This window comes from Daldinia vernicosa (assembly GCF_022497035.1).
Source record: "Daldinia vernicosa strain CBS 139.73 unplaced genomic scaffold F5Y00scaffold_2, whole genome shotgun sequence".
Taxonomy (NCBI): Eukaryota; Fungi; Ascomycota; class Sordariomycetes; order Xylariales; family Hypoxylaceae; genus Daldinia; species Daldinia vernicosa.
Genome location: NW_025953918.1, coordinates 860,819 through 883,822, shown reverse-complemented (window position 1 = coordinate 883,822; position 23,004 = coordinate 860,819). Strand labels below are relative to the sequence as shown.

Genomic DNA, 23,004 nt, shown 5'->3' with positions numbered 1-23,004 from the left:
TGGTTCTTCTCCCAGGTTAATCTATTCAATGACGACCCTGGAATGTCAGGTGTTTTATTCAGATTGTAAACCGCATCACGAATCGCGGACGAATCAGCTATGAATAGCTATGAATTGCCCAGGAAAAAATAAAAATAAATAAAGAAAATCAAATCTTGGAGTCATTGGGATATCTTCGTAGATAGGCGACCCAGAAAGTGAAAATTGACATGGCAAAACTATCAAGGCATAAGATGTTTGAGAATACGTGTATAGCTGATTCTCGTGTCCGAACATTTGTCCGCTAACGAATATTTTGCTGGAGGTCTTTACTCGCCCCTACGTTGATGAGTTTATGCGTAGAGTAACGAGTATTACAGGACTGCTAAGTCCTACCTCGCTTGCGCCTTTAAGAAACCCAACGTCAAGCCAAGAAAATGAGATATTTGCCGCGTCACGATTGATTAATGCGACGTTTTGAAGGCGACTACTTTCTCGATATCTACCTAACATAGAGTTAAGCTGACTCCCTCGGCCTGCGTAAACCTCGCGAAGATGCCACAATACTATTAGAAACACCTATAACTATCAGAAAGCTTTTACTATTACTACGCGTATTTCGGTTTTAAGCACCGTACTCGTCTAACTTGGAGTATCATCGAAGCGAAACAAAAATTTGGCACTAGAGGCGGTGCAATCGCTCGTTTAAAAAATCCGAAAAGATTCAGGGGATACTGCTAAGTTCGACGTACGCAGTCATCGTAGCTTCGACCATAAATCCAGGCAGAAAGTTCGCTCAACTCCTCCAAGGTTCTAAATAGTGAGGCCTTTTTATCCCCATTATGAGCTGAAGAGCATTGGAGCAATAAAAGATGCCGACAAAATATTATCAAGTCGACGTTTACACTGGTATGAATAGGAGAATAGGAGTCTACCCCTTGCTCAAATTCACTAAAGAGGCCCTTACCCAATTCTGTTGAAATATGGTAACATCGGGCATGCCGTATGCATAGTTAGTCCCGACATCATGAGCCGGACTTTGAATATTTACGTCATTTTCGAAGGTAGAAAAAAATCAGGGTCTCTTGCTCGTAATAATACTACCTAATGTAGGTAGGCTATTATTTCACGCAACAGGCTTGGTGAGAATTGTGAGTATTGCGACTACGCAGGATCGATCACATTATCAATTTAAGAGTAATAGGGATATGTAACTGCACAACTCTCGTCACAACCGGGCGGCTTATTATGTATGTATGGTGCCTTAAAAGCGATGGGGTATGCATGTGGGTGATGTCCATTAAAGTCAATAGCTACCGCAAACGAAGTCCATAGCGGTAATGAAGTCGGTGAGTTTGTAAGTGAATGAAATGGCATCAGCATGAATTGAAGTAGTATCAAGATCGCCAACGACAACCCGCCTAGCGTCCCCGCGCTGCCTCAGTATCAACACGTTCCGACCAATATAACCCTCCTGACACTGCAGGGCTACCAGACTCCCCGGTTTAACTTTCAAGAACCAGTTGTGATCGGCTCATTAGGTCGTTTGATAGTCAACAATCTGATTCTTTTCTCTACTTGGGTCCAAGTAGCTGGAGTGGATTGGAGTGGGCATATCATTTAACTACTATGTAAGTAATTTGAGTTCGCTTACACGATGATGCCGCGGCAGTATGGCCTCACCGCGACTCGATTGTAACATGCCGAGGTCTTTGAAGCTTAAACGCTACCGACTTAAACGCTACCGAATAGCTAGCGCGACTAGCTCGTAACGAAGTGAACAAACGAGTTTGCGTTTTTGATTGATATCGCGTACTCCGTTGGCATAAATGATTAAGGATGACTAGTAACGGAACTTTTGGCATGGGGGCGGACAGGTAACATTATGATCGTCTCTTTAACCGTGTCGACCAGTGATATTGGTCCTTACGGGGGTAATATAACCCCTTAGGTTAGTATCCGCCCCGTTGGACCGCAACGCACGGTTGATAGATCCACTTCTCCTTGAAATGTCAGAACAATTCGACCGTAGTTCGACGATAAGCTTATTCGTGGAAAACAAGTGGAAAACACTGCAAATCCTAGCTAAATCCATCCGGCTGGTATCCGTACTACCATGTGTTAACCATGTTCGCCAAGGTTTAACCCTGAATGGTCCTGGCTAGCAAAATGAGACGAGAGGAAATGTCCATCGCTATTCTAGTCCTTGGCTAGTGACGACATCACAAGGGATGTTAGACTCTACCAGAGTAGAGTCAACATGACCAAGATGAATGCAAAACTCAGGGGCGATGGGTTAGCGAGTCGGCGCCCTCGGGGAGTATATATCTGCCATTTCCTGTCAGCATCATCAGATATTTTCTCTTACCTCCTCATCCCAACGATCAGCATTCAGGTTCTCTCACCCAGTCGCTCTCTACTCTCCAACTTAGTCACTCTTTGATATCTCAAGCTCTACAGCTATTCCCACTGCTTAATATACCCTTCCCGCCGATAACCACATCGCCAGTCAAAATGCGTTTCTCCAACTTCGCTCTCGCTGCCTTCTCCTTTGGCTCTGCCATCGCCGCCCCGGCTGCTCACCAGAACAACGCTCGTGCCCTCGAGATTCTCGCCACTGCCACCGCCACCGTTGGCACTGTCCAGAAGAATGTTGACGGTCAACTCCAGTCTATCAGTATGTTCTAGTCGGAATAATTATAGCCAGATTTAGTCTAACAGTTACAGACAACCTATTGGACGTTAACATCAGCCTCAACACTTCGGCTCTGATCCCCCAGCTTGAGAGCCTTCTCCTCGACGTTGCTGGCGAGGTTACCAAGATTGTTGGTGATGTCACGCCCCTCATTACCAACGATATCCCGAAGTTGCTCGATGATGAGCTCAAGGCTGTCCCTGAGCTCTTGAACGGTGTTCTCGCTATCGCTACCGGTGTTAAGGCCACTGTTGACCAGATCACCAAGACCGTCCCTGCTGGTATGTTTTATGTTTTATTTCACATGTTTTGATACTAACCAGTTTGCAGATGTCCTGAAGGCTGTTAAGCCCGAACTTCAGCTTGTCCTCTCCACCGTCGAGCCCGTTGCCAAGCCCGTCGTCAGCTTCGCCCTCAAGGTTGTTGCTGGTGTTGTCAGTCCTCTTGCTACTGAGATCAATGGTCTTGTTGGTCAGCTCCAGGGTGTCGTTGGTGGCCTTCTTAAGCTCGTCGGTGGCATCCTCGGCAGCATCCTATAAGTGCATTACACAGCAGTGTAGTGGTAATTGATAATTGATACCTGTGGAGGAGTAATTGGGAAAGCATATAGGGATAGGATATTTGCATGCTCATGATTAGATGCTTGGATACCTTTTGGCATTTATAAAACTTAGCGCGCAAGCCAGTAGTAATCTTCAATTGATAGCTTAGAGTTGTCCGTCCCCATTCAGTTTATTGTTTTGTGAGATTACTTTGTTTTTCATCTGCTGTAGTTGTCTTTGAGAGATAGTAATGTTTTCGAGTAAGCCGGGTTTTTAGTGTTGTTTCTCGTTGTTTGGGAAGTCGTCGGACGCGTTTGTGCTTCGTTGGTTAGTGGGAGTGTCTTGACAAGGGTAGTAAACAGGTAGCATTAGGAACGTGTCCTCGTTGTTTGATCCAATTCCTGCAACTACGAAGGTTACGTAACTTATAAAACGATATGTGTTGCGTGGGTGTATCTTTCATATATTTAACCAACCGGATATACATTGTTATTCGCCTTGATTAGATCTGGTTTTATCAATCGAATATTGGTCACTAACTGAAACCTTTGCGGATCCGACCTATTTCCACATTTTATCGGTGAAGAACAGTTGCCCATAATGGCGTCTTTATTTGGCCTCGCACGGCGCAATTGGTTGGCGTTCAACCCTTCCGAGACGCCCAAGTCGGCTGGTCCACTTCGGTTCGGAATACTCGGTGCCGCTGATATTGCACCGATGTCTCTTATCCTCCCGGCAAAAACTCATCCGGATGTTGTCATTCAGACCGTAGCCGCTCGAGATCCGAAGAAGGCAAAAGCCTATGCCCAGAAGCATGGAATACAAGAGGTGTCTTCGAACTATCAAGGTAACTACATGATTTTCGATGTCGTATGTTGCATTACGTGGAGAACAGCTACTAACCATTACTGCACATCGGCATTTGAAGACTTGCTCGATAACCCTACTATTGACTGCGTCTATATACCTTTGCCCAATGGATTACACTTCGAGTGGGCTCTTCGGGCCTTGAAAGCTGGGAAGCACGTTCTATTAGAGAAGCCGTCGGTGGACAATGTAGCCGAAGCTGAGGCTCTCTTTAAGAACCCGATTCTTAATAGCCCCAAGGCGCCAGTTCTACTCGAGGCTGCGCATTATGCTTTCCATCCTGCTTGGACCGCATTTATGTCATACGTTTCACCTGCCGATGTTTTTAGTGCGAAAGCAGTGCTATGGGTTCCAAAGTGGAAGTTTGCCGCCGATGACATCAGATACCAGTACGATCTGGGAGGAGGTGCGCTCATGGATCTTGGTGCATATACGGCGAGCATTCTTACTCGCGTGTTTGGCGCCGTGGCAGATGAATGTGAAGAATGCCTCATTCAGGCAGCCTCCTACGATTCGAGATGCGACCGGCTTTTCAAGGCTCGGTATAAATTTCCAGGCGGCGGGCGGGGCGAGATGGAAGGCGACCTAAAAGCGCCCCTTGATCGTATGTCGCCTGATATTTACGTGGAACATACTCCGAAAGTGGTATCTAGTGTGGATGTAGGGATCCAAGTGCCCCATGATCAGGAAGTGGTGCGCATACGGAAGATCAAGTTCTCAAATTTTATCATGCCCACAATTTTCCATTCTATCCAGATAGACGACGAGTTCCTAACGAGGAAGATCGGGGACAAGTCTGGGACCGCCGTAAAGAAGTGGACGAAGAGTAAGACCATTAAGGCATACACGTTCAAAGATGTTGACGTCGACCAACCGGGTGAGCCTTCGTGGACGACTTACCGATACCAGCTGGAGGAATTCGTTAATAAAGTCCGTGGACGTGAAGCACGACAATGGGTGGGCGGCGCTGATTCGATTAATACCGCAAAGATGATCGACATGGCATATATAGCCGCGAAGTTGCCATTACGACCTACGAGTAAATTGGTAAATGGTACCTAAGTATATAGAGGCTCATGATAACAGAATGAAAATTTCACATTTCTCTTACTAGGTTAGTCCTTTACTATGTTACATGGTGTAACCTCATAAATATAAAGACATATGCATTTTAGAGGAATATATGTTAAATGGTGCCTTGGTGGGTCACCGAAATTTCCCAATCTTCTTTCTGGTCTGGGGTAAGAAAAGACTTGGAAAAGATAGGACAACAATACCCCCTATTCACCTACAATTTTCAAGATGGCAAGCGAGACTCTGCCGCAAAGCCTTGTATTTCTTACTGATGCCGCTCATCTTCTCATGAAGACGGCGCCTGAGACCTCGGCGTACCTTATGACGCGGCGGAACTCGTTAATACTTCACAATGATTTAGAGCAGTCGGACTCGCAAAGACAACACGTGTGCGGTGCTTGTGGACATATTATGATCCCCGGCCAAGGGAGCGAGTTAAAGATGGAGACAAAAATGAATCCCCAGCGAAAAAAATTGAAAAGGAAGAACAATAGTTCCAAGGTTATAACTGGGAAGAGCGCACCAACAGCCGAACGTCGAAAGAAGTTTACTTGTGGGATGTGCGGTCGGTATACCGATATCGTACTTCCTCCCGTAGCGCCTATATCTAGGCGTCGTCCACTAAAGTCTGCGCCTGCGCTTATACCCTCCGAACCATCTAAAGTCTCAGCAAGTGCTAGCAGCAAGAAGAGGGCGAAGAGTAGAAAACAAGGGCTTCAAGCTTTACTTCAGCAGGCTCAATCTTCTGCGTCAAAACCTCAAACTGGCCTTGGCTTGAGTTTGAGCGACTTCATGTCAAAATGATCTTAGGTATTTATCTAATGTCGAGGTACTTACATGTACCTAGGAACAATGCTACTTAACGCTATGTACATTGCTTACCAAAAGTTGGAAAAGTTGTCGTGGCAGGAGACTTCTCGACCCTTCCAACAGGGGCTAGCAATCACTAGCTCTCGGGCGATTGTGGTGCTGTGTGCACTGATAAGCTTATTTGAGTTGTGAGATATGTCATAACCCCGCGCTACTGCGACAAATGCCCCTCCAATTTTTTATTTCAAGTCAAACATCAGACATACCTAAAGTTACCTACATATTCATATTTTGACGACGAGTAAAGAACTACGACAATTTGTTACCGAAAAGAATAAAGAATTAAAAACAACAATACGATTCAAAATGCCTACCGCCGACGAACCAGGACAAACAACCATTGTTTCTCCGCCCGACTTCTTCGAGTCCATCGGCCAGAAAGCTGGACATCTTGCCCCCACTACTAATGGAACGAATGGAGTCGCGCATACGGATGGCGACGATGAGAAGGTCGTCGAGGAAATCGAGTCGCTGTGCATGAACTGCCATGAAAATGTATGTATTATTACCAAATGTATTCAGTTCTAATTGTCTTTATACTGACATTCTCCAGGGCATAACGCGCATGCTTCTCACTTCGATCCCCTATTTCCGCGAAGTCATACTCATGTCTTTCTCTTGCGACAAATGCGGCTTTTCAAATTCTGAGATACAGTCGGCCGGTACCATCCAGCCCAAAGGATCGAGCTACATACTGCGACTGACCGAAATGGCCGACTTCGAGAGAACGGTGATCAAGTCTGACACTTCTATCGTCAAGTTTATTGAACTCGACCTAGAAGTACCCCCGGGCCGCGGACAGCTCACGAATGTAGAGGGTCTCCTAACAACGATTATAGACGACCTCGAACTCGGACAAGAGGCGCGAAAAGAGCAGGCACCAGAAGTATATGCTAAGATCGACGAGATCATCAAGAAGGGTCGATCAATGTTAGCGGGCGAGTCCTTCCCATTCCGACTTTCCGTTGACGACCCGGCCGGAAATTCCTGGATTACTCCTAACATGCGCGACGGCGTTGGTAAATGGGAAAAACATGAATATGTGCGCACTCCGGAGCAGAATGAAGCGCTGGGACTCGCCCCTACGAATCCGACTACCGGCGCAGGCCAATCTACTGAGGATGAGGATATAATTCCAGACCAGGTGTACGAATTCCCGGCCACTTGTCCTGGATGCATGCACCCTTGCACAACTAATATGAAGATGGTGGATATCCCACACTTTAAGGCCGTTGTCTTGATGTCAACTGTCTGCGCCGACTGCGGATACCGGTCCAACGACGTCAAGACCGGAGGAGAGATACCAAAGCTAGGCAAGAAGATCACATTAAAAGTTGAGACCGAGGAAGACCTCGCTCGGGATATCCTCAAGAGCGAGAGCTGTGCGCTTGAATGCCCCGAGCTTAACCTCCAAGTAAACCCCGGAACGCTGGGTGGCCGCTTCACAACCGTCGAAGGTCTTCTGACGCAAGTACGCAACGACCTACACAGCCAGATCTTCGAGACCGGTACCTCGGAAGGAGGCGACTCTCTAAGCGACAACGAGAAGTCGCGATGGACGAAATTCTTCGAGGACATCGACTCCGCCATCAAGGGCGACAAGAAATTCACTGTTATTCTCACCGACCCGCTAGCCAGCAGTTACGTCCAGAAAGCCGTCGACCCAGATCAGGACGACCCCCAGATCACGACTGAGGACTACGAGCGTACGGATGAAGAAGAGGAGGATCTTGGCCTTCGCGACATGAAGACCGAGGGGTACGAAGCGGACGCTGGTAATACCAATGGAGATGCGCAGAGTAATGGCGCTTGATGGGAGGTTATGTAAATGGGTTGAATATTTATTTACCATGTTAGCATGAAGATACCTGTGTAAAGCTTGGGGAATGGGTTTAGGAGCTGCCTTGATTATCAGGAATAAAAAAGTGTTTTATTATTACTACATCTTGACCCTCGCTGATCCTTACTAATGTTGTGTACCTATCTTTTGGAGCTTTCTCCTATTTGCAGATTGGGAGCCTGATATGCATTATACTGAGTAAACGGATGCAGGCTATATTTCCACGCTTCTTTAGCCGGCATATGAAAGGGATCAATTGTCATCGATAATCCTTGTCGTTTTGCTTTTTACTTACAATTATCGCCAAATTTAGACGAATGAATTTGATTTGCTACATTTAAGCGCTGCAGTTAAAAGATACTGCTTGATATAAAAACCATCGCTGGTAAAACGCTATAGTCCAGAACTTCGTCAACTTAACCTCGGAGAGTAATCGTTCATCTAGGGATCTGCTTCATCGATGTTCAACTTATCCCACATCGTGGCCACGAGATCGTCAACAGATAATTCCAACAACTCCTTCCCCGCGTCGACCCACTCGCTCTCGTCGATAATGCACGCCTCAACCTCTGTCCAGTTCACCGGGCTAGCAGGTACCTGCCCTAGTGCAAGCAAATTCCGCTTGGGATCGGGCTGTCTAGGCTTTCTTCCCGACATAGCAATCGCTTCAAGGAGGCGGGAGCGAGCCATTATTGAAGCTGGTAGCTTTTGAAAAGCCGCATGCACGCTATCGAGTAGGTTAAAGTAGTCAATCTTCCTTTCGCAACGTACCTGTCTGCCGCTCCCTAGTGAGGCTATTTTTGGTCCCACGAGGCCGTCCTGAGTTAGCCCGCCGAAGAACTGGTGCACGATACCACCGGAGAACACGCGTCTCATGTCCGGGTCCAAGTAAATCGAGCGGGTCGCAAGATATTGATGCGAATCGTCGCAATATACGAATGACACTGGTATATGCGTGTTAGAGAATATCTTGAGTGGATCTGATTCTCTAGGTGTCTGCATCGGCGTTCTGATACCAAAGTCGACGTAGTTAAACTGAATTATGCAAGGCAGAGCGAGTCAGCAATAAGAGCTATATTTTTATATTTAGTTACTGTGAAAAGAGATGGGTACTTGCGACGAAGAAATCGACTGTTTCGTTATCCTTTCCTGAACAAGAGTACTCGAATTGATCTTCCAGCGGGAGGGTCGTTTGCAACAAGAATACGCCGACTGGAATGGCCCTTTGATGTTTTTTGCCGGCGAGAAGGCTAACATATCGTCTAGTATCACGCACTATGGCGCGGATAACAGGTCCAGCAGCTTCTGGTGCTAGATCTTTGATCGGTTCGTTGAGGATGGTGAAACCCAATAGATTTGGGTAGCTCGCTAGGTTTTCAACGACTTGGAAGACGTCTTGCATCGAGTTTGATGTGTACGGTATCAAAGGCCTAAAGGTAAAGAGGGACACCGGTGATCCGATAGACTATCACCATCCTCCATATATGAGTATGGCAGACATTCAATTATGGGAGGGGTAACTAATAACTACCTTAGGTAGATAGGTAGGTAGGCATATATACCTAGGTAGTCTTATTGAACGAAGGCAAACAGGGGAAAGTTAACTCACAACCAGAACATATATCTCATTCTCAGCTAATAGGTTCATACAAGCTTTATGGCTTTTGGTTCCATCGATATGGCCTGGTTACTGTTGTGAGTCTCTTATTCTCGCCATCTCGCCTTCTTCCTAAGGCCAGGACGAGGTACACGGAAACAAAATGCTCAGGATAAACTTACTAACGAATATCGTGTTAATCTTGAGTGCTCTTAATAGTGGAATATCATGTTCGAGGAACTTTATGTGGTTGTCGGCCAGTATATCTAATGGCACGTGGCTTTTGTATACAACGCCGTTCATGATGAACTAACCATTTATTTTATACTTAGCCTATACCCTCGATATATTATGAAAATGATGTATACTTACCCTTATGTTACCTTTCCAAAAGTATCTCCCTTGGATGGTAACTGGCGTTATTGAATGCTCCATTGTTGCCTGTCTCTCCATTTCCTCTTAGGTAGGTAGGCAGCACTAATATTGTTGGCCGAAGTTCAGTATCTAATAAACCGGCTACGTCTATGTGACACCAGGTACGAATATTTGGGGATTCCGTAAATACGTGTATGTATGTAGTATGTAGTAAGGATTGTAGTGAGGTAGAGTATTGTAATGTGGATAAGGATGAAGATGAGGATGAGGATGAGGATGAGGTAGACCAAATTCCACAATACATAGTAAAGTTCAGTATCGGGTTGGTACTTCCTCAAGTCAGTTACCTAACGTCATAAAGTAAAGGCGCCTCGCTATAGCCTAGGTACCTACCTATGAGAAGATCTGCGACAGTACCTACCTGAAGTTAAGTGTTTCGTAGCTGTAAATTACATGTAGGTACCCAATCAGCTAATTTAGGTTGCCAATCATTCCACCACGCACTGTGGTGCATTGTTGCGTTAGATTGTTGCGTTAGGTAAGAGCCCATGAGGTTGCATTAGGTACATAATGTATGTATTGTACCTCACTAACACCTAACTCGCACTAGCGGCCATTCATCATCCCCACATGAGCTCAAGCTTCCGTCCTATCTGGGGTAGACTTTTTTTTTGGCGGTCTTGTTTGTAACAGTTCAATGTGTGTGAGTTGGAAAGAACAATGAGAAAGCTCAGCAATTCTCTATGTCAATTATATCGAGCAGGTGTTCCGCATGGCGCTCGGGTGCTATACCGTTATTAGTGTCAATTGGCGCTAAAACACAGCGTCGTTTTGCACCTCTTATCGTCATAAAAAATCAACTTCGATATAAGTCCCACTCAAAGAAGGTCATGGAGAGTAATACGCACGAAGAAGACGGTGTCCGAATTGCTTTTGAGGGCTGCGTAAGTTTACCCCAATAGCTAGACTATAATATATGCAAATCTAATTTTATAACCGTGTAGGGTCATGGCACACTCGATGCCATCTATTCCTCTGTGGCCGCTTCTTCTAAGCATAGAGGATGGGATGGCGTAGATCTTCTCATCATTGGAGGTGATTTCCAGGTAATATATCATCCAATTCTAAGCCTCGCATAATACAAATCTTGGTCGGTAAAGATTAACAAGCGGTGCAGTCTACTCGCAATGCAGCAGATCTCTCGGTCATGGCGGTGCCGCCCAAGTATCGCCAGCTTGGGGACTTCCCGGCATACTACAGCGGTGAAAAGAAGGCACCATACTTGACCATATTCATCGCTGGGAATCACGAGGCCAGCTCGTACTTGTGGGAACTGTACTATGGTGGTTGGGTCGCGCCAAATATGTATTATATGGGAGCCGCTAACGTGCTGCGCTTTGGCCCCCTACGCATCGCCGCCATGAGCGGTATTTGGAAGGGCTACGATTACCGCAAGCCGCATCACGAGCGCTTACCCTTTAACCAGGACGATATCAAGAGCTTTTATCACGTACGTGAGTTCGACGTGCGCAAGCTCTTGTTGCTCCGGGAGCAAGTCGATGTTGGATTGAGCCATGATTGGCCAAGGGAAATAGAGAAACATGGCAATTCCTCTGCATTATGGAAGATGAAGCCTGATTTCAAACAGGAGAGCCAAGACGGAACTCTAGGGAATCCGGCAGCTACATACGTCATGGATAGACTGAGGCCGGCGTACTGGTTCTCTGCACACCTGCACTGCAAATATGCTGCTGTCAAAACATATGAACCTCCAAACGACGCCGAGGCACCTTCCAATGAACTGGCAGCAAAGCAGGAAGAAGCTGCACCGGCCGCCTCGGAAGAAGCTACCGCAAACCCTGATGAGATCGACTTGGATATGGAGGATGACGAAGACGGCCACCCTCCAACTAAATCCGCCGATGTGGCCGACTCTACGCTAACCATGATCAGAAACGCGGTAAGCGGAGTACCTGATGAACTTCGTGCACAGCTCCCGGCATCGTTTGCCGGACCGGCACCCTCCGAACCCAAGGTCATTCCCGGGCAGCCTGTCCCACCCACGATAACAAATACCACTACTCGCTTCCTCGCCTTAGACAAATGTCTACCAGGCCGCAAGTTTGTCCAACTTTGCTCCCTGACGCCAGTTGACCCCTCAAACCTAACTACATATCCACCATCGACTAATCGAAAACAACGCTACCGTCTACAATACGATCCAGAGTGGCTTGCTATAACGCGTGTTTTTGCACCACATCTAACCATAGGCGACCCTACCGCTCAAACACCCCCGGACTTGGGTGAAGCGGTATATCGACCTATGATAGATCAGGAGCGCAGCTGGGTAGAGGAAAATATAGTCCGCACCGGTAAGCTAGACGTACCTAAGAACTTTACTCTCACCGCTCCGCCACACCGGCCAGGAGTCGACCCCCAGACGGTCAACTACCAGCCGGACGAATACACGAACCCTCAGACCACGGCTTTTTGCGAGTTGGTCGGTGTGCCGAATCTCTGGGACGCGAGCCCGGAGGAACGGGCAGAGCGAAAGGAGAAAGGGCCGGCGCCTGTAGCACCAAGGGTCAATCAGGGCGGTGGCGGTGGGGGGTCTAAAGGAGGAAGAGGTGGTGGCCATAGAGGTGGTTTCAATAGAGGAGGACGGGGTAGAGGTCGAGGTGGTGGCCGAGGAGGTCCCCGGGGTGGGGGGAAGAAATGATGCTAGATCACGTAAATATCTGTCCGCAAAAATGCCTGGATCATTACGGATGAGGAGATTTATATTATATATATATCTTCGTCGCGACTTAGCTTACTCAAAAGGGTCCGATTTTCAAGGAAGATGTATTCGTAGGCCTCAAATTATGAAGTGTCCTAGGCGGTAGTAGTAGTATTATTATCTACGCGGGAAAATAAGTTAAATAAATACGCACAAACGATCGATTGGTATGAATGAATTTTTATTGGAAAATGTAATTTTACTAGTCTAGTAAGTCTAATAGAGATGTATCCCCTCCTAAAAAGCATGGTCTCTACAGAGAAACACGAGCCACGCAGAGTGACGGGGGATGATACTAATCTCCCATCCGATATAGACATTCAACCCACGGAAGAGTTAAGAGTTGAACGCATATGCTTAGATGGGTTATTTTGGCTGAGAGGCTTTGCTCTCCCTACGCTGGACTTACCTTTTCATTCATCTTATCGAAGAGTGAGTTTAGTTACGAATATCCAATTTCATTCAGTCTTCGTCAGTCATTACCTCTACCTGGGCTTAAATAAACATTATTGTAATGGTTGTGTGGTGGTATCATAATGCCAGTAAACGCCGGCCCCGTCCCATATCCAGTAACATACTGCCCAAACTTGATGCAGTCGACTCTCATCTAGTTGGTTGACAACCTAGGTCGGCTCTGCAGGTAAGGGAAACATGAGTGGTGAGCTTTCAGTTGTAGCGGATGGAGCAGCTAGTGTCCTTACTGTCGAGTCCCAAGTAGTCCGCAGCCATCAAGAGCTCGAGGCAGAGTTCTACAGGGATTTCCATATCCGGGACGTCTTCTCTCTGTCGGTTTTTGTACCAGTAGTGGAAGTACTCGACTACCTTCTCGAGCACCATTCCGCTATGAGGCGAGGTCAGTCCCGGGGTTTGAAAATAGCATGTGATGAAACATGGCAGTTGATGGGTAGTTGCAGGAACAAGTGTCTCAGATCAAGTGTAGTTGGCTGTCATTCAGACCATATTGACGGTCCGTCAGTAAGAACACAGCGAAATATTTTGATTCATCACTGACGATGCATATGAAGGCGAATAAAAGTGTACGAGATAATAACCGGGATTATCGACTTACTTGATCTCTTCGAAGACACATCGACCGCTTCGTGCCTCGGCGAATTGGCCTAACACTTGTAAGTCCTTTTCCCGGGGATCAAGATTCGTTACCAAGAGGGATTTGCTATACTCTTCGGATCCAGCATGCTCTTTATCGCAGGGCTGACAAGGGCTGCCTCCCGAAGCACCACGAACTCGAAGCCATCACTGGAGACTAGAGTTACGAATTTGTGCGGACTGAAACTGCTGGTGGCCATCTTGAGAGATATTCCGCAAAGTTCTTGGGGGGGTTTGCTTGCAGCTTGGCAATGCAAGTAGATGAGTTGGATGAAAAGAAGAATAAGAGGCGGCTGGTAAAAAGAATTTTTTGAGTACGAGATAACCTTAGCGTGGAGCTTCAAACGCCTCAAAACTTGGTGGGACAGGTGGGGGCCGCAGTGGCAGAAGTGGCTGGGTTTTATAAAGTGGAAAAGTCGGGCATCAAAAATGCACAAACTTCCAAGGAAGCTGGATAAGCAGGGATAAGTTAATGCCACTAAGCATATTAGCGCATCTAATTGGCTTATTTGCCTTGATTGGAAGGTGGGGCTGGACTTATGCAAGCTGAAACGGTGAAACTATGATGAGTGGAGTAAATCGTTGCCCTGTCGACGCGCTAATTGACCTTTCTATTGACGTCTGACGAAATGCATGAGCCCGATCAACCAACCATTGCGACTAACTCAGCCTCAGACATCCACAATCTGCCCCCCAAACCAACCTGCTCGTAGCTCTGCATGACAATCCCGTTCCTGCCCTTTTTCAACAAACAAGTCCTCGAATCCAGACTTCGATCACACAAAAAAAAAAAGTCTCACCTCCATTCCATCCCATCTATTAATCCTCTCCATTGTTCGGCCCGCCGAAACACCTCTACATTGTATTCGCCTAATCAACGGGGTTAAAAGAGGGCTGCGTGACTTAATAGGATAAATTAGCCAACATATACATCCTGGTCAGAAGAAAAGAAAAAAAAAAAGCTACTTTGCACGAAATTACTTGCCACGGCGCACCGGCATGGCTAACTACCAATATCGCAATTCCCAGTACGGCAGCCAACCTGCGAGCGAGAAGTACGATAATGGTGTTCAGAGACGGCCGACGGGCAAAGAAGGGCGTAACACGCGGTCCAGCGAAGGCACAGTCAGCACAGTCATGAGCGCGTCGACGGGTAGAGAATCGTCGGGGACGCACGTCACAGACGCACCCGCATACTCCAAGAAGATCGTGGTAGTCGGCGACGGCGGCTGCGGAAAGACGTGTCTCCTAATCAGCTACAGTCAAGGATATTTCCCCGAGGTAAGATATATATTTATATATAGGTGATGTGATAGATAGCCTTATCATACATAGCCTTGGTTCCACCCCCCACGAGGGAATTAATCACCACTTCTCTCGGAAGCTAACGTTGGTCTAGAAATATGTCCCGACCGTCTTCGAAAATTACATCACATACCCGACTCACCAACCGAGTGGTAAGACCGTCGAGCTTGCGCTGTGGGATACCGCCGGCCAAGAAGAATACGATAGGCTGCGGCCGCTGTCGTACCCAGAGACGGACTTAATATTTGTTTGCTTCGCCATCGACTGTCCCAACTCCTTAGACAATGTCCTCGACAAGGTTAGTCTCCAAACGTTCCCCCATCGCCCCCTTAACGATAGATATTAATATATAATAATATAGTGGTACCCCGAGGTTCTCCACTTCTGTCCTTACACACCTCTCATACTCGTCGGACTGAAATCTGACCTGCGGAACAAGAAGACCTGTATCGAGATGCTCAAGACGCAAGGCCTTACGCCTGTCACCACCGAGCAGGGCATGGCGGTCGCCAAGAAGATGGGCGCCCAGTACATGGAGTGCAGCAGCAAGGAGATGACGGGCGTGGACGAGATCTTCGATAAGGCGATCCAGACCGTAGTGGCCAACGACCGGCGTAACCTCGAGGTGGCGATGGCTGCGGCTCCCTCGTCCGTTGGCGGCGATAGTAGCGCCTCGGGCAGGGGACGAGACAGCGGCGGGATCCCCGGGATCCGCACTTTTAAGAAGAAGAAGCGGAACTGCAACTTCTTGTGAGGGGCGACGAGGTAGCAATTCTTACTTACGAACGCTGAGTGGGCATCTGGATGGAATACGACGACGGAAACACAAAAAGTCCGGCTAATGATCAACTTTTGCATGACATCATATTGTTTATTTTTATTTTGTTCACTTTCTCAACGACGCTTCTTGTTACGATAGCGGGAAGGATAGGTAGGGATCGCCGTTTTTATTTTTTTTATTTTTACTTTTTTTTTCATCATCATCTTTTCTTTTCTTCTTCGTTTTCCTTAGAAGAGAAGGAGAGGGGGAGTTCTTGCATACAAGATTCTTCGACCACGGCGTTCCTGCGAAACTATTCCCTTTAAGTATAGGGTCTAATGACTAGGGTTAAGGAGGGCAATGGTGTTTTTTCTCGACGTCGTAGTCGTCTCGGCCCGGCTGGCTGGCTAGCTGGTCGGCTTGGTCATTTCTGCGAATAAAGCTGATGCGGCCGGCGCATTATATTTTCTTTGAGATGAAGGGAGGAGGGATGGAAGAAAGAATGAAGGGACGAGAAGAAGAAGATAAGCCCCCGTTTCGCCAGTTATTCGCCGAGGAGGGAGGGAGGAAGGGAATCAGGCAGGCAGGAAGGATTGGACCTGAAAACGAGTGTATCATCACCATTCATGTTATACCGAGGGATCTTTTCCTTTTGTTGCGCCAGTTCTTCTTGACTTGACATGGCATGGGATAGGAAATAAAGAAATTCATAATAACTCTTTGACTTGTGTCTGCCTTGTGATTGTGTAATTCGTGATTTGTGATATGTAATATGTTCCTGTAGCATGCCGTGGCTAGGTATAGCCATGGCGGGTATCGTCATGATAAATCATCACCCATTTCCCTAATCCTATACGTGGTCATTATCCCCTCATCTTCGTGATTTGTACTCAGCAGTAAACTCCGTTATTTTATTTTATTTTATTTTATTTCTTAGCTTTTTCTAGCCGCTGCTGCTGATTCACCGCCCTCGTTCTCGTTCCGATCCTGTTGTCCTTGCCCCTCGCCCTCGGGTGTACCCTCCTCGGGATCCTTCGCCATGACGCCTTCGAACTGCGACCACAGCGCCTCGACGGACGAGAACTCGTTGCCAACGGCGACTACGGCCTCGAGAGACCGGTTTAGCTTGTTAATGTTGGCGAGGACGTGCTCGAAGCTCTGCGAAAGGGGGGTGGTTAGCTAGTTCATACCTACATATTATAGTTATATGCTTTAGTAACTTGTATATAGGGAGGTAGGATACGTACCATAGCTATCTCACCAATCAGCGCCTCCCGCTGCTGTTCGAAGTAGGTCTTCTCGCGGGTTCCAGCCGGCGTTGTCGAGCGCTGAAGTGAGTGCTGGTTGGATGCCATTGTCAAATAAACAGCGACAGTAATTGATGGTTTAACTACTGGTTTCTTTGCCCCCTTCTTCGGTTTAGATGAAGCCTTTGTGTTCTAGTTGCTACCTATGTTAGGTACCTCGGTAGGTAGATATGTGGTAATGGAATTAATTATTTCCCTGGAAATGGTGGTAGACGCGCTGCGGCGCGTAGATGGAAATGGAGGGGTCCGATTGGAGATTGGAAATTGGAGACTTCAGATTTGAGTACGGAATAGTTGGGGTACCTTAGTATCTACCTGACCTACAAACCTAGAACCCCTCACTATCCACTTTACCCTAACGTCACTGCTGGTTTCAACTTTCAAGAGACAATACATGCAACTATCCACCTTAGGTCCTTATCTACTATATACCTACCTAGGTACGTACCTGGGTACCTAGATGATCAAGATATCCTTCCAAATTTAAGAGCTCAGCCAGTAACTTATATAAATGAATACTCATATAAATCAGTTTGGTTATCTTGGAAGTCAAGTTATAGCAGCATTAAGTATAGGCAAACAACTCCATAAAGCAAAATTCATATCGTGTTAACTCAGGGTTCGAAGGTCACCTTTAACTCTCTTCGCCCGCTACGTAACGGACAGTGATTCCAAAGTCCTACTATACAGATCATAACGCTACCGTGAAATACGGTGCTACATTTCCATGGTCGACCCCCTTATCCATCCTTACCATCATACATGCCCGGGCCTTGTTGTCTATACCCTTTGGTCCCCGTTCACCAGTCCTTCATGCTGCATGAAACGACGTGAAAAATCCTCTCCCCTATAACGCCTTTGTGGTGGTATCAAGAACTTCAAAATTCTGCGAAGGGTTTTTGTAACTCATGTATAGTGCTCATGTATAGTGCATCATCATAAGAAGTAATCAGATGGTCCGCGTCGTCCCGCAGGAACATGCCTCATATCATCAGGCACAGCCGAGAATATGCTAAACTTCGGGTCCAGGTTCTTATCAACTGACATGATAGAAGCCACATTTCCACAGCGATAGCAGTAGTTTGGCGCTGACCAGACTGTAACAACCGAGTTTTGTGGGAAGTGATACTATTCCATCCGTTAGCATATATTCCAAACCCATGAATATGTACCTAGATAAAGAAGCCTTACCTTGTAACCTTCGTTAACAAGCTGGTGAGCACGAGCGATCAATTTCAATCCATTGACATGGTTGAACTCGGTCGCCACCTTGTCACCAAAAAGCCATCCTGCGCCTCGCGGGCTGATAGCCCAAGTCTCGACTTCTTCAGGATCGCTCCAGACAAGATCACAGAACGCGCCCTCATGTGGGATCTCCTGTGCTCGGGCCACCACACGGATCTGGTCAATGGTGCGGATTTCGGGGCTCAGACCTCCATGAACACAAAGTATTTCACCATCCACAATAGCTGCTAGTACCAGGAAATCAAAGACTTGACAGCAAGACTTCCAAACAGACGCGTTTCCGTATTTTTGTTGGCACTCTTCGTAAAACCCATATACCTGAGTGATCTGACGAGACTCGTGATTTCCACGGACGAGGACAATTCGATCCGGATACCTGATACGTGTTAGAATAAAGGCCATGTCATATAATACTATGCGGGAACTCCTTACTTGGCCTTTAGACACATGAGTAGTGTAAATGTCTCGAGACTAAAGTATCCTCGGTCCACAAAATCGCCCAAGAACACAAAACGGGTATCAGCATTTACGACTGGGGACGCAGAGTCTGAGGAACTGCGCTGGCCAGGATCGTTTCCTTCTTCTTCCTCCTCTTCCACATTTGTAGATTCGTCACTAGGCAGTCCCGGAACATCTCCTCCAGTCGTGGTTTTTGGCTTCTTTATCTTTTTCTTCAGCTTTGGATTTGTGATCTCGGTCGGAGGCTCGATATCGGCTGATGTGATGACAGAAGTGGAGGTTGCGGGGGCTTCTGTCGCAGGTTGGCCTGGCATGCCGCCACTAACGCGAAAAAGCTCGAGCAAATCGTAGAATTGACCATGGATATCACCACAAATAGTAACTGGGGTGATTACGGGTTGAATATTTGATTCTAAAATCCACAGGAGTTAGATTGAATCTGCCATCTCCCATCTGCCGTCTGCCATCTGTTGTCGGGTTATGAAAGGTTATGAAAGCAAAACGAGCATACCTTCCATTAAGACTTCCTTAACCATTTCGCAAAGCTCTTTCATGACTGGCTCCGGTAGATAACGACATTGCTTAGCTTGCTCGAGCCATTCGTCCAAGCCCGCACCAGGTGTCAGCTTTGCCGGTCCCGGTTTAGGGACCGCAACACGTGGAGAAACCATTATTGCCTTGTCGTGGATATGGATATATACGCCTTTGGCACTTTGGCACTCTGGCCTATAGATAGGATCGATCTACTGCAAGCAATTTGGATACCTGTGGCTACAGGACCAATGGGACTGAGCGCAATGGGAACTGTATACTATAAAAAAGGCGCCCGCGAAAGGATTCCGTAATATAAACTTATCGAATTGCTTTCAAAGCTGGAAATCGGATTTGAAGAACCAGATTGGAGTTAGAATTTGCAGGGGAGAATGTATAATATTCGCGTTTATGTTTATTGTAACATAACAAAGGTCGAAGACGGTTGAAGGACCAGGTTTCCAATAGGTAGACTGGTAGAGTCAAGTTTGGCCGTGCGTCACTGGGTTCGTCACTAAATTCGTCCAAGCTTAGGCCTGGGCCAGGTCTGGTTAACGGACCGTCAAATTGTAGACTTGGTTGAGTCTCCCAATTTATTCGTTAATATTCGTTAAGCACCTAATCTTTTGTCCGAGGCGCAATCCCGTGTCACTTTCGTGATAGGGAATTTGGAATTTGGTTGAGATGGGGGTCTTGCGCAAGGATCGGGCGCCGTCAACGTCCGAATCTCGAGGTTGAGCACCGTCCACCTGCAATGGATCCTCGGCTGGGGGCCGGCGTTACTGTTATCCCGGACTTTAGAGATGTCCAGGTGCCTTATCAGTAAGAGCCTTATCAGCAAGTGCCTTATCAGCAAGTCAGATTAAGTCACGTGTAAATTTGTATTGCCCCTTTTCTGTTTATACCCCTTTTCTACACAAACAAAGCCACAAATAAAGCATCCATTAATATGATCCTTTTCAAACAGCCAGAGGCTAAAATACTGTATAAAAGTCATGTTATAAAACTAGAGCAATAATAAGATTGCTCAATTACATTACATGGAAAACATCCTGTCACGATTGATACAAGAGTCACGATTTTATCTGGTGGCCTGCCAAATTATATCATGCCTCAGTACATGATCAGATACTTTCTTCTTCATAGATATAAGCAAATCCTTGCATCTTGCTGCAAGGATCTGATGTTCTGGAGAGCATTTTATTCTTCGATAGACGACATATTTTAGTTCTGGCTTCGTGATGCGTAGTATTAGTCCCTTCACCACGTGTAGAACTGTAAACTTCGACTGACTTGAGAATATTATTGAGTAAAGTCAAACTATCTTCTATATTATCCTGATACATAAAGTAACTTTACATCCTTGATATCTCTCTCTACGGACTAGAGTCTATCGATTGATTACCCTCCTCAATGTGCTTATTTACACGACCAGCATGCTGCAGTAGAAGTCGACTTCGTACAAGCCTTCTCGAAAGTCGCCTTCTTAGGATACGGGCATATGATCTCCTCCCTCGTCGTGTTGCCTGACTGTTGTATTCTGACGGGGCTTGCCTCGGGGGCCGTTCCATTCTCTACCCACATCCGCAGCTGGTCGAACAAGCTCTCAGGCTGGCCTCCGGCGCCTCCCCAACAATGCGCCAGTCCGGGGATGCGATAGTAACGGAAGAAATCAGAAGTTCCGTTGTCTAATTTCATTACTTGCTTGTAATAATCTAGCGTGCCGGCCGGTGTGATTTTTTCGTCAGCCTGTTTTTTAGATTAGTATTTGTCGGGACTGAAGTGTATATAGAAAGGGATAGGTACTTACCAGGCCGTGGTATGTGATCATCTTACCGCCCGCATTTTTGAAGTCTGAGAGATCAGGGTCGGTTGCAGCCATGGACGAACTGAATATTCGTTGTAAGGTGCGAAACATATAATCGAACTGCTTGTGCGTGACCTCCGTAAGATTGGTAGACGGATCCCTTAGAATAAAGCCTTGATACATTGTGTGGAGCTGTTCTCTGCCGTCGGGGATACACTGTCCATTCTCATCACAGGTTGTTGCGGCAATTGTTGTCAGGTCGGATCCGATTTCATATCCATACCACATGAAATCACCATTGGAGAAGCTGGGACCATCCCACGCGGCGTTGGCAACAGCTACTGCAGCAGGGCTAATTTTCATGTTCGTTGCGGTGTCCGAGCAGTTGAAGACAGTTCCGATATAGTCAGATGGAGAAAACTTTTGTCGGCATTCCTCTGGTTCTGCGATAAGACCATCTTTCACGTCATCCAGTTCGTCGCACACAGAGATTGCAAGGGACGTTAACTCTGTCAACTCGCATGAATGCGGATATTGCTTCGTAGAGTCCATATAAAATGCTGGCCAAACCGAGCTTGTCATTAACTCTGCCCAGAACAGCGCGGGCGCCGCGGCTATGATTCCATCGTAAGCTGTAGGATATTGTTGAGCGAGAACACTGGCCTGTCGGCCACCCTGAGAACACCCGTTCCAGTAAGAATAAGATGGAGCTTGACCATAGTAACTCTCTATTAAGTCTTTGGCAATGATAGCCTATGCGTGGCATTAGTATCAACGAAATGTATGGCAAGAGTCGATCCGATATGTCTCATCCACTTACAGCGTCATTTAGAGTAACATGCCCAAGATCATCGAACGCAATCAGATTCAGGTTTCCGGGGCTGATGAGAGCCCATTCTGCAGACAGAGAACTTCCTGCAGACGGGGAACTTCCGACCCCAGCATCTGACGTTACAGCGGCGTACCCTTCCTGAATGGCGGCAGCCATGGGTCCGTATGAAAGTACAAAGCGACCAGCTATCCATCCTCCGCCTCCTGCCGCGTATAGCCTCTCATTCCAGCCGTTCACGGGCAGCCAAGTCTCAACATTGATGGTGTCATTCAGCCCTGGATGTGTATAAGTGACCGTAATATTGCAGAACGTGACATTTTCCACATTGACGGAAGGCTGAGTATATCGCCAACCTGTCGGCACATCGAAGCTGTAATTCTTGACCAGGTTGGTATCCACGGAGAGGATTTCAGCACCGAAGAGTGTTGGTGTCGAGAAAGTAGACGCCGTACAACTGTGGTTAGCTAGTATATCAGTCATCTTTACGGTAGTATGAGCACATACGCTCGTAGACTAAGGGATGTTGCTTAGAATCACCTTAGAAAGGTCGGGTTACTGCTCTACTCTTATAATATAACTAACAACGTCCGAAGGGTCGAGACTAAACTTATATTTGACGGATTCTAACTACATCATCAACGTAGCATTTCAACCTCTAAGCTGTCAATGGGGTTATTGTCCGTTATTCTCCGCTATTAAACTTGGCAATAGCATCGCCTTACGCGTTTTCCATGGTGAAGCGAGATATCGCGAAGGACAGCTGCAAAAAGGAGCGAATAGGGAGATTTACGTATAGAGTACGAAAAATACGAAAAAAGGACCGGTCGCGAACCGTCCCGAGCTGGACTAAATTAGTTTCCGGGGAGATACCCTGTACCCTTCACCTACCCAATAGAGAAATACCGGCACATACCGATGCATCGGACTAGGTTCCTGGCATTAGAGGAAAAGGGGGGGGGGGGGGGGGGGGGGGGGGGGGGGATGGATGATTTGATGATTAATTAAGTAAGGGAACTTTTGATAAAAGAAAAAT

The 23,004-nt window shown here is 46.9% G+C and overlaps 11 protein-coding genes across 11 annotated transcripts; 6 read left to right on the top strand and 5 right to left on the bottom strand.

Moving 5' to 3' along the window:
- Positions 1–2,284: 2,284 nt before the first annotated feature.
- Positions 2,285–3,515, top strand: F5Y00DRAFT_62574 (uncharacterized protein). Its single transcript, XM_048013916.1, has 3 exons — positions 2,285–2,656; positions 2,707–2,955; positions 3,005–3,515. The coding sequence occupies exons 1-3, from the start codon at positions 2,494–2,496 to the stop codon at positions 3,211–3,213; spliced, it is 621 nt and encodes a 206-aa protein (XP_047869849.1). The 5' UTR covers positions 2,285–2,493; the 3' UTR covers positions 3,214–3,515.
- Positions 3,267–5,265, top strand: F5Y00DRAFT_62594 (NAD(P)-binding protein). Its single transcript, XM_048013917.1, has 2 exons — positions 3,267–4,063; positions 4,145–5,265. Exons 1-2 carry the CDS (start codon positions 3,817–3,819, stop codon positions 5,143–5,145), a joined length of 1,248 nt encoding a protein of 415 aa, XP_047869848.1. The 5' UTR covers positions 3,267–3,816; the 3' UTR covers positions 5,146–5,265.
- F5Y00DRAFT_62595 (uncharacterized protein) lies at positions 5,266–6,336 on the top strand. Its single transcript, XM_048013918.1, has 3 exons — positions 5,266–5,967; positions 6,055–6,164; positions 6,275–6,336. The coding sequence occupies exon 1, from the start codon at positions 5,386–5,388 to the stop codon at positions 5,959–5,961; it is 576 nt and encodes a 191-aa protein (XP_047869847.1). The 5' UTR covers positions 5,266–5,385; the 3' UTR covers positions 5,962–5,967; positions 6,055–6,164; positions 6,275–6,336.
- Positions 6,334–8,093, top strand: F5Y00DRAFT_269260 (zf-ZPR1-domain-containing protein; the record flags this gene model as incomplete). The annotated part of the gene is made up of 2 exons (XM_048012412.1): positions 6,334–6,522; positions 6,581–8,093. 2 exons carry the CDS (start codon positions 6,334–6,336, stop codon positions 7,838–7,840), a joined length of 1,449 nt encoding a protein of 482 aa, XP_047869846.1. The 3' UTR covers positions 7,841–8,093.
- F5Y00DRAFT_62695 (glycoside hydrolase family 72 protein) lies at positions 8,075–10,342 on the bottom strand. Its single transcript, XM_048013919.1, has 5 exons — positions 9,837–10,342; positions 9,647–9,773; positions 9,477–9,550; positions 8,985–9,332; positions 8,075–8,902 (listed from the first exon to the last, which is right to left on the bottom strand). Exons 1-5 carry the CDS (start codon positions 9,915–9,917, stop codon positions 8,309–8,311), a joined length of 1,224 nt encoding a protein of 407 aa, XP_047869845.1. The 5' UTR covers positions 9,918–10,342; the 3' UTR covers positions 8,075–8,308.
- Positions 10,343–10,348: 6 nt separating this feature from the next.
- F5Y00DRAFT_223985 (lariat debranching enzyme, C-terminal domain-containing protein) lies at positions 10,349–12,775 on the top strand. Its single transcript, XM_048005939.1, has 4 exons — positions 10,349–10,377; positions 10,450–10,783; positions 10,844–10,945; positions 11,017–12,775. The coding sequence occupies exons 2-4, from the start codon at positions 10,583–10,585 to the stop codon at positions 12,556–12,558; spliced, it is 1,845 nt and encodes a 614-aa protein (XP_047869844.1). The 5' UTR covers positions 10,349–10,377; positions 10,450–10,582; the 3' UTR covers positions 12,559–12,775.
- A 7-nt stretch (positions 12,776–12,782) lies between these two features.
- On the bottom strand, positions 12,783–14,074 carry F5Y00DRAFT_223981 (POZ domain-containing protein). The gene is made up of 4 exons (XM_048005938.1): positions 13,799–14,074; positions 13,688–13,736; positions 13,320–13,459; positions 12,783–13,252 (listed from the first exon to the last, which is right to left on the bottom strand). Exons 1-4 carry the CDS (start codon positions 13,923–13,925, stop codon positions 13,242–13,244), a joined length of 327 nt encoding a protein of 108 aa, XP_047869843.1. The 5' UTR covers positions 13,926–14,074; the 3' UTR covers positions 12,783–13,241.
- A 430-nt stretch (positions 14,075–14,504) lies between these two features.
- Positions 14,505–16,059, top strand: F5Y00DRAFT_62521 (ras-domain-containing protein). The gene is made up of 3 exons (XM_048013915.1): positions 14,505–15,006; positions 15,125–15,328; positions 15,392–16,059. The coding sequence occupies exons 1-3, from the start codon at positions 14,725–14,727 to the stop codon at positions 15,782–15,784; spliced, it is 879 nt and encodes a 292-aa protein (XP_047869842.1). The 5' UTR covers positions 14,505–14,724; the 3' UTR covers positions 15,785–16,059.
- A 537-nt stretch (positions 16,060–16,596) lies between these two features.
- On the bottom strand, positions 16,597–17,361 carry F5Y00DRAFT_62516 (DASH complex subunit Dad1-domain-containing protein). The gene is made up of 2 exons (XM_048013914.1): positions 17,038–17,361; positions 16,597–16,948 (listed from the first exon to the last, which is right to left on the bottom strand). Exons 1-2 carry the CDS (start codon positions 17,143–17,145, stop codon positions 16,724–16,726), a joined length of 333 nt encoding a protein of 110 aa, XP_047869841.1. The 5' UTR covers positions 17,146–17,361; the 3' UTR covers positions 16,597–16,723.
- Positions 17,362–17,628: 267 nt separating this feature from the next.
- Positions 17,629–20,065, bottom strand: F5Y00DRAFT_223973 (Metallo-dependent phosphatase). The gene is made up of 4 exons (XM_048005937.1): positions 19,313–20,065; positions 18,775–19,213; positions 18,289–18,718; positions 17,629–18,225 (listed from the first exon to the last, which is right to left on the bottom strand). Exons 1-4 carry the CDS (start codon positions 19,470–19,472, stop codon positions 18,034–18,036), a joined length of 1,221 nt encoding a protein of 406 aa, XP_047869840.1. The 5' UTR covers positions 19,473–20,065; the 3' UTR covers positions 17,629–18,033.
- Positions 20,066–20,751: 686 nt separating this feature from the next.
- On the bottom strand, positions 20,752–22,451 carry F5Y00DRAFT_257210 (tannase and feruloyl esterase; the record flags this gene model as incomplete). The annotated part of the gene is made up of 3 exons (XM_048010524.1): positions 20,752–21,081; positions 21,143–21,892; positions 21,960–22,451. The coding sequence occupies 3 exons, from the start codon at positions 22,449–22,451 to the stop codon at positions 20,752–20,754; spliced, it is 1,572 nt and encodes a 523-aa protein (XP_047869839.1).
- Between the last annotated feature and the right edge of the window lie 553 nt (positions 22,452–23,004).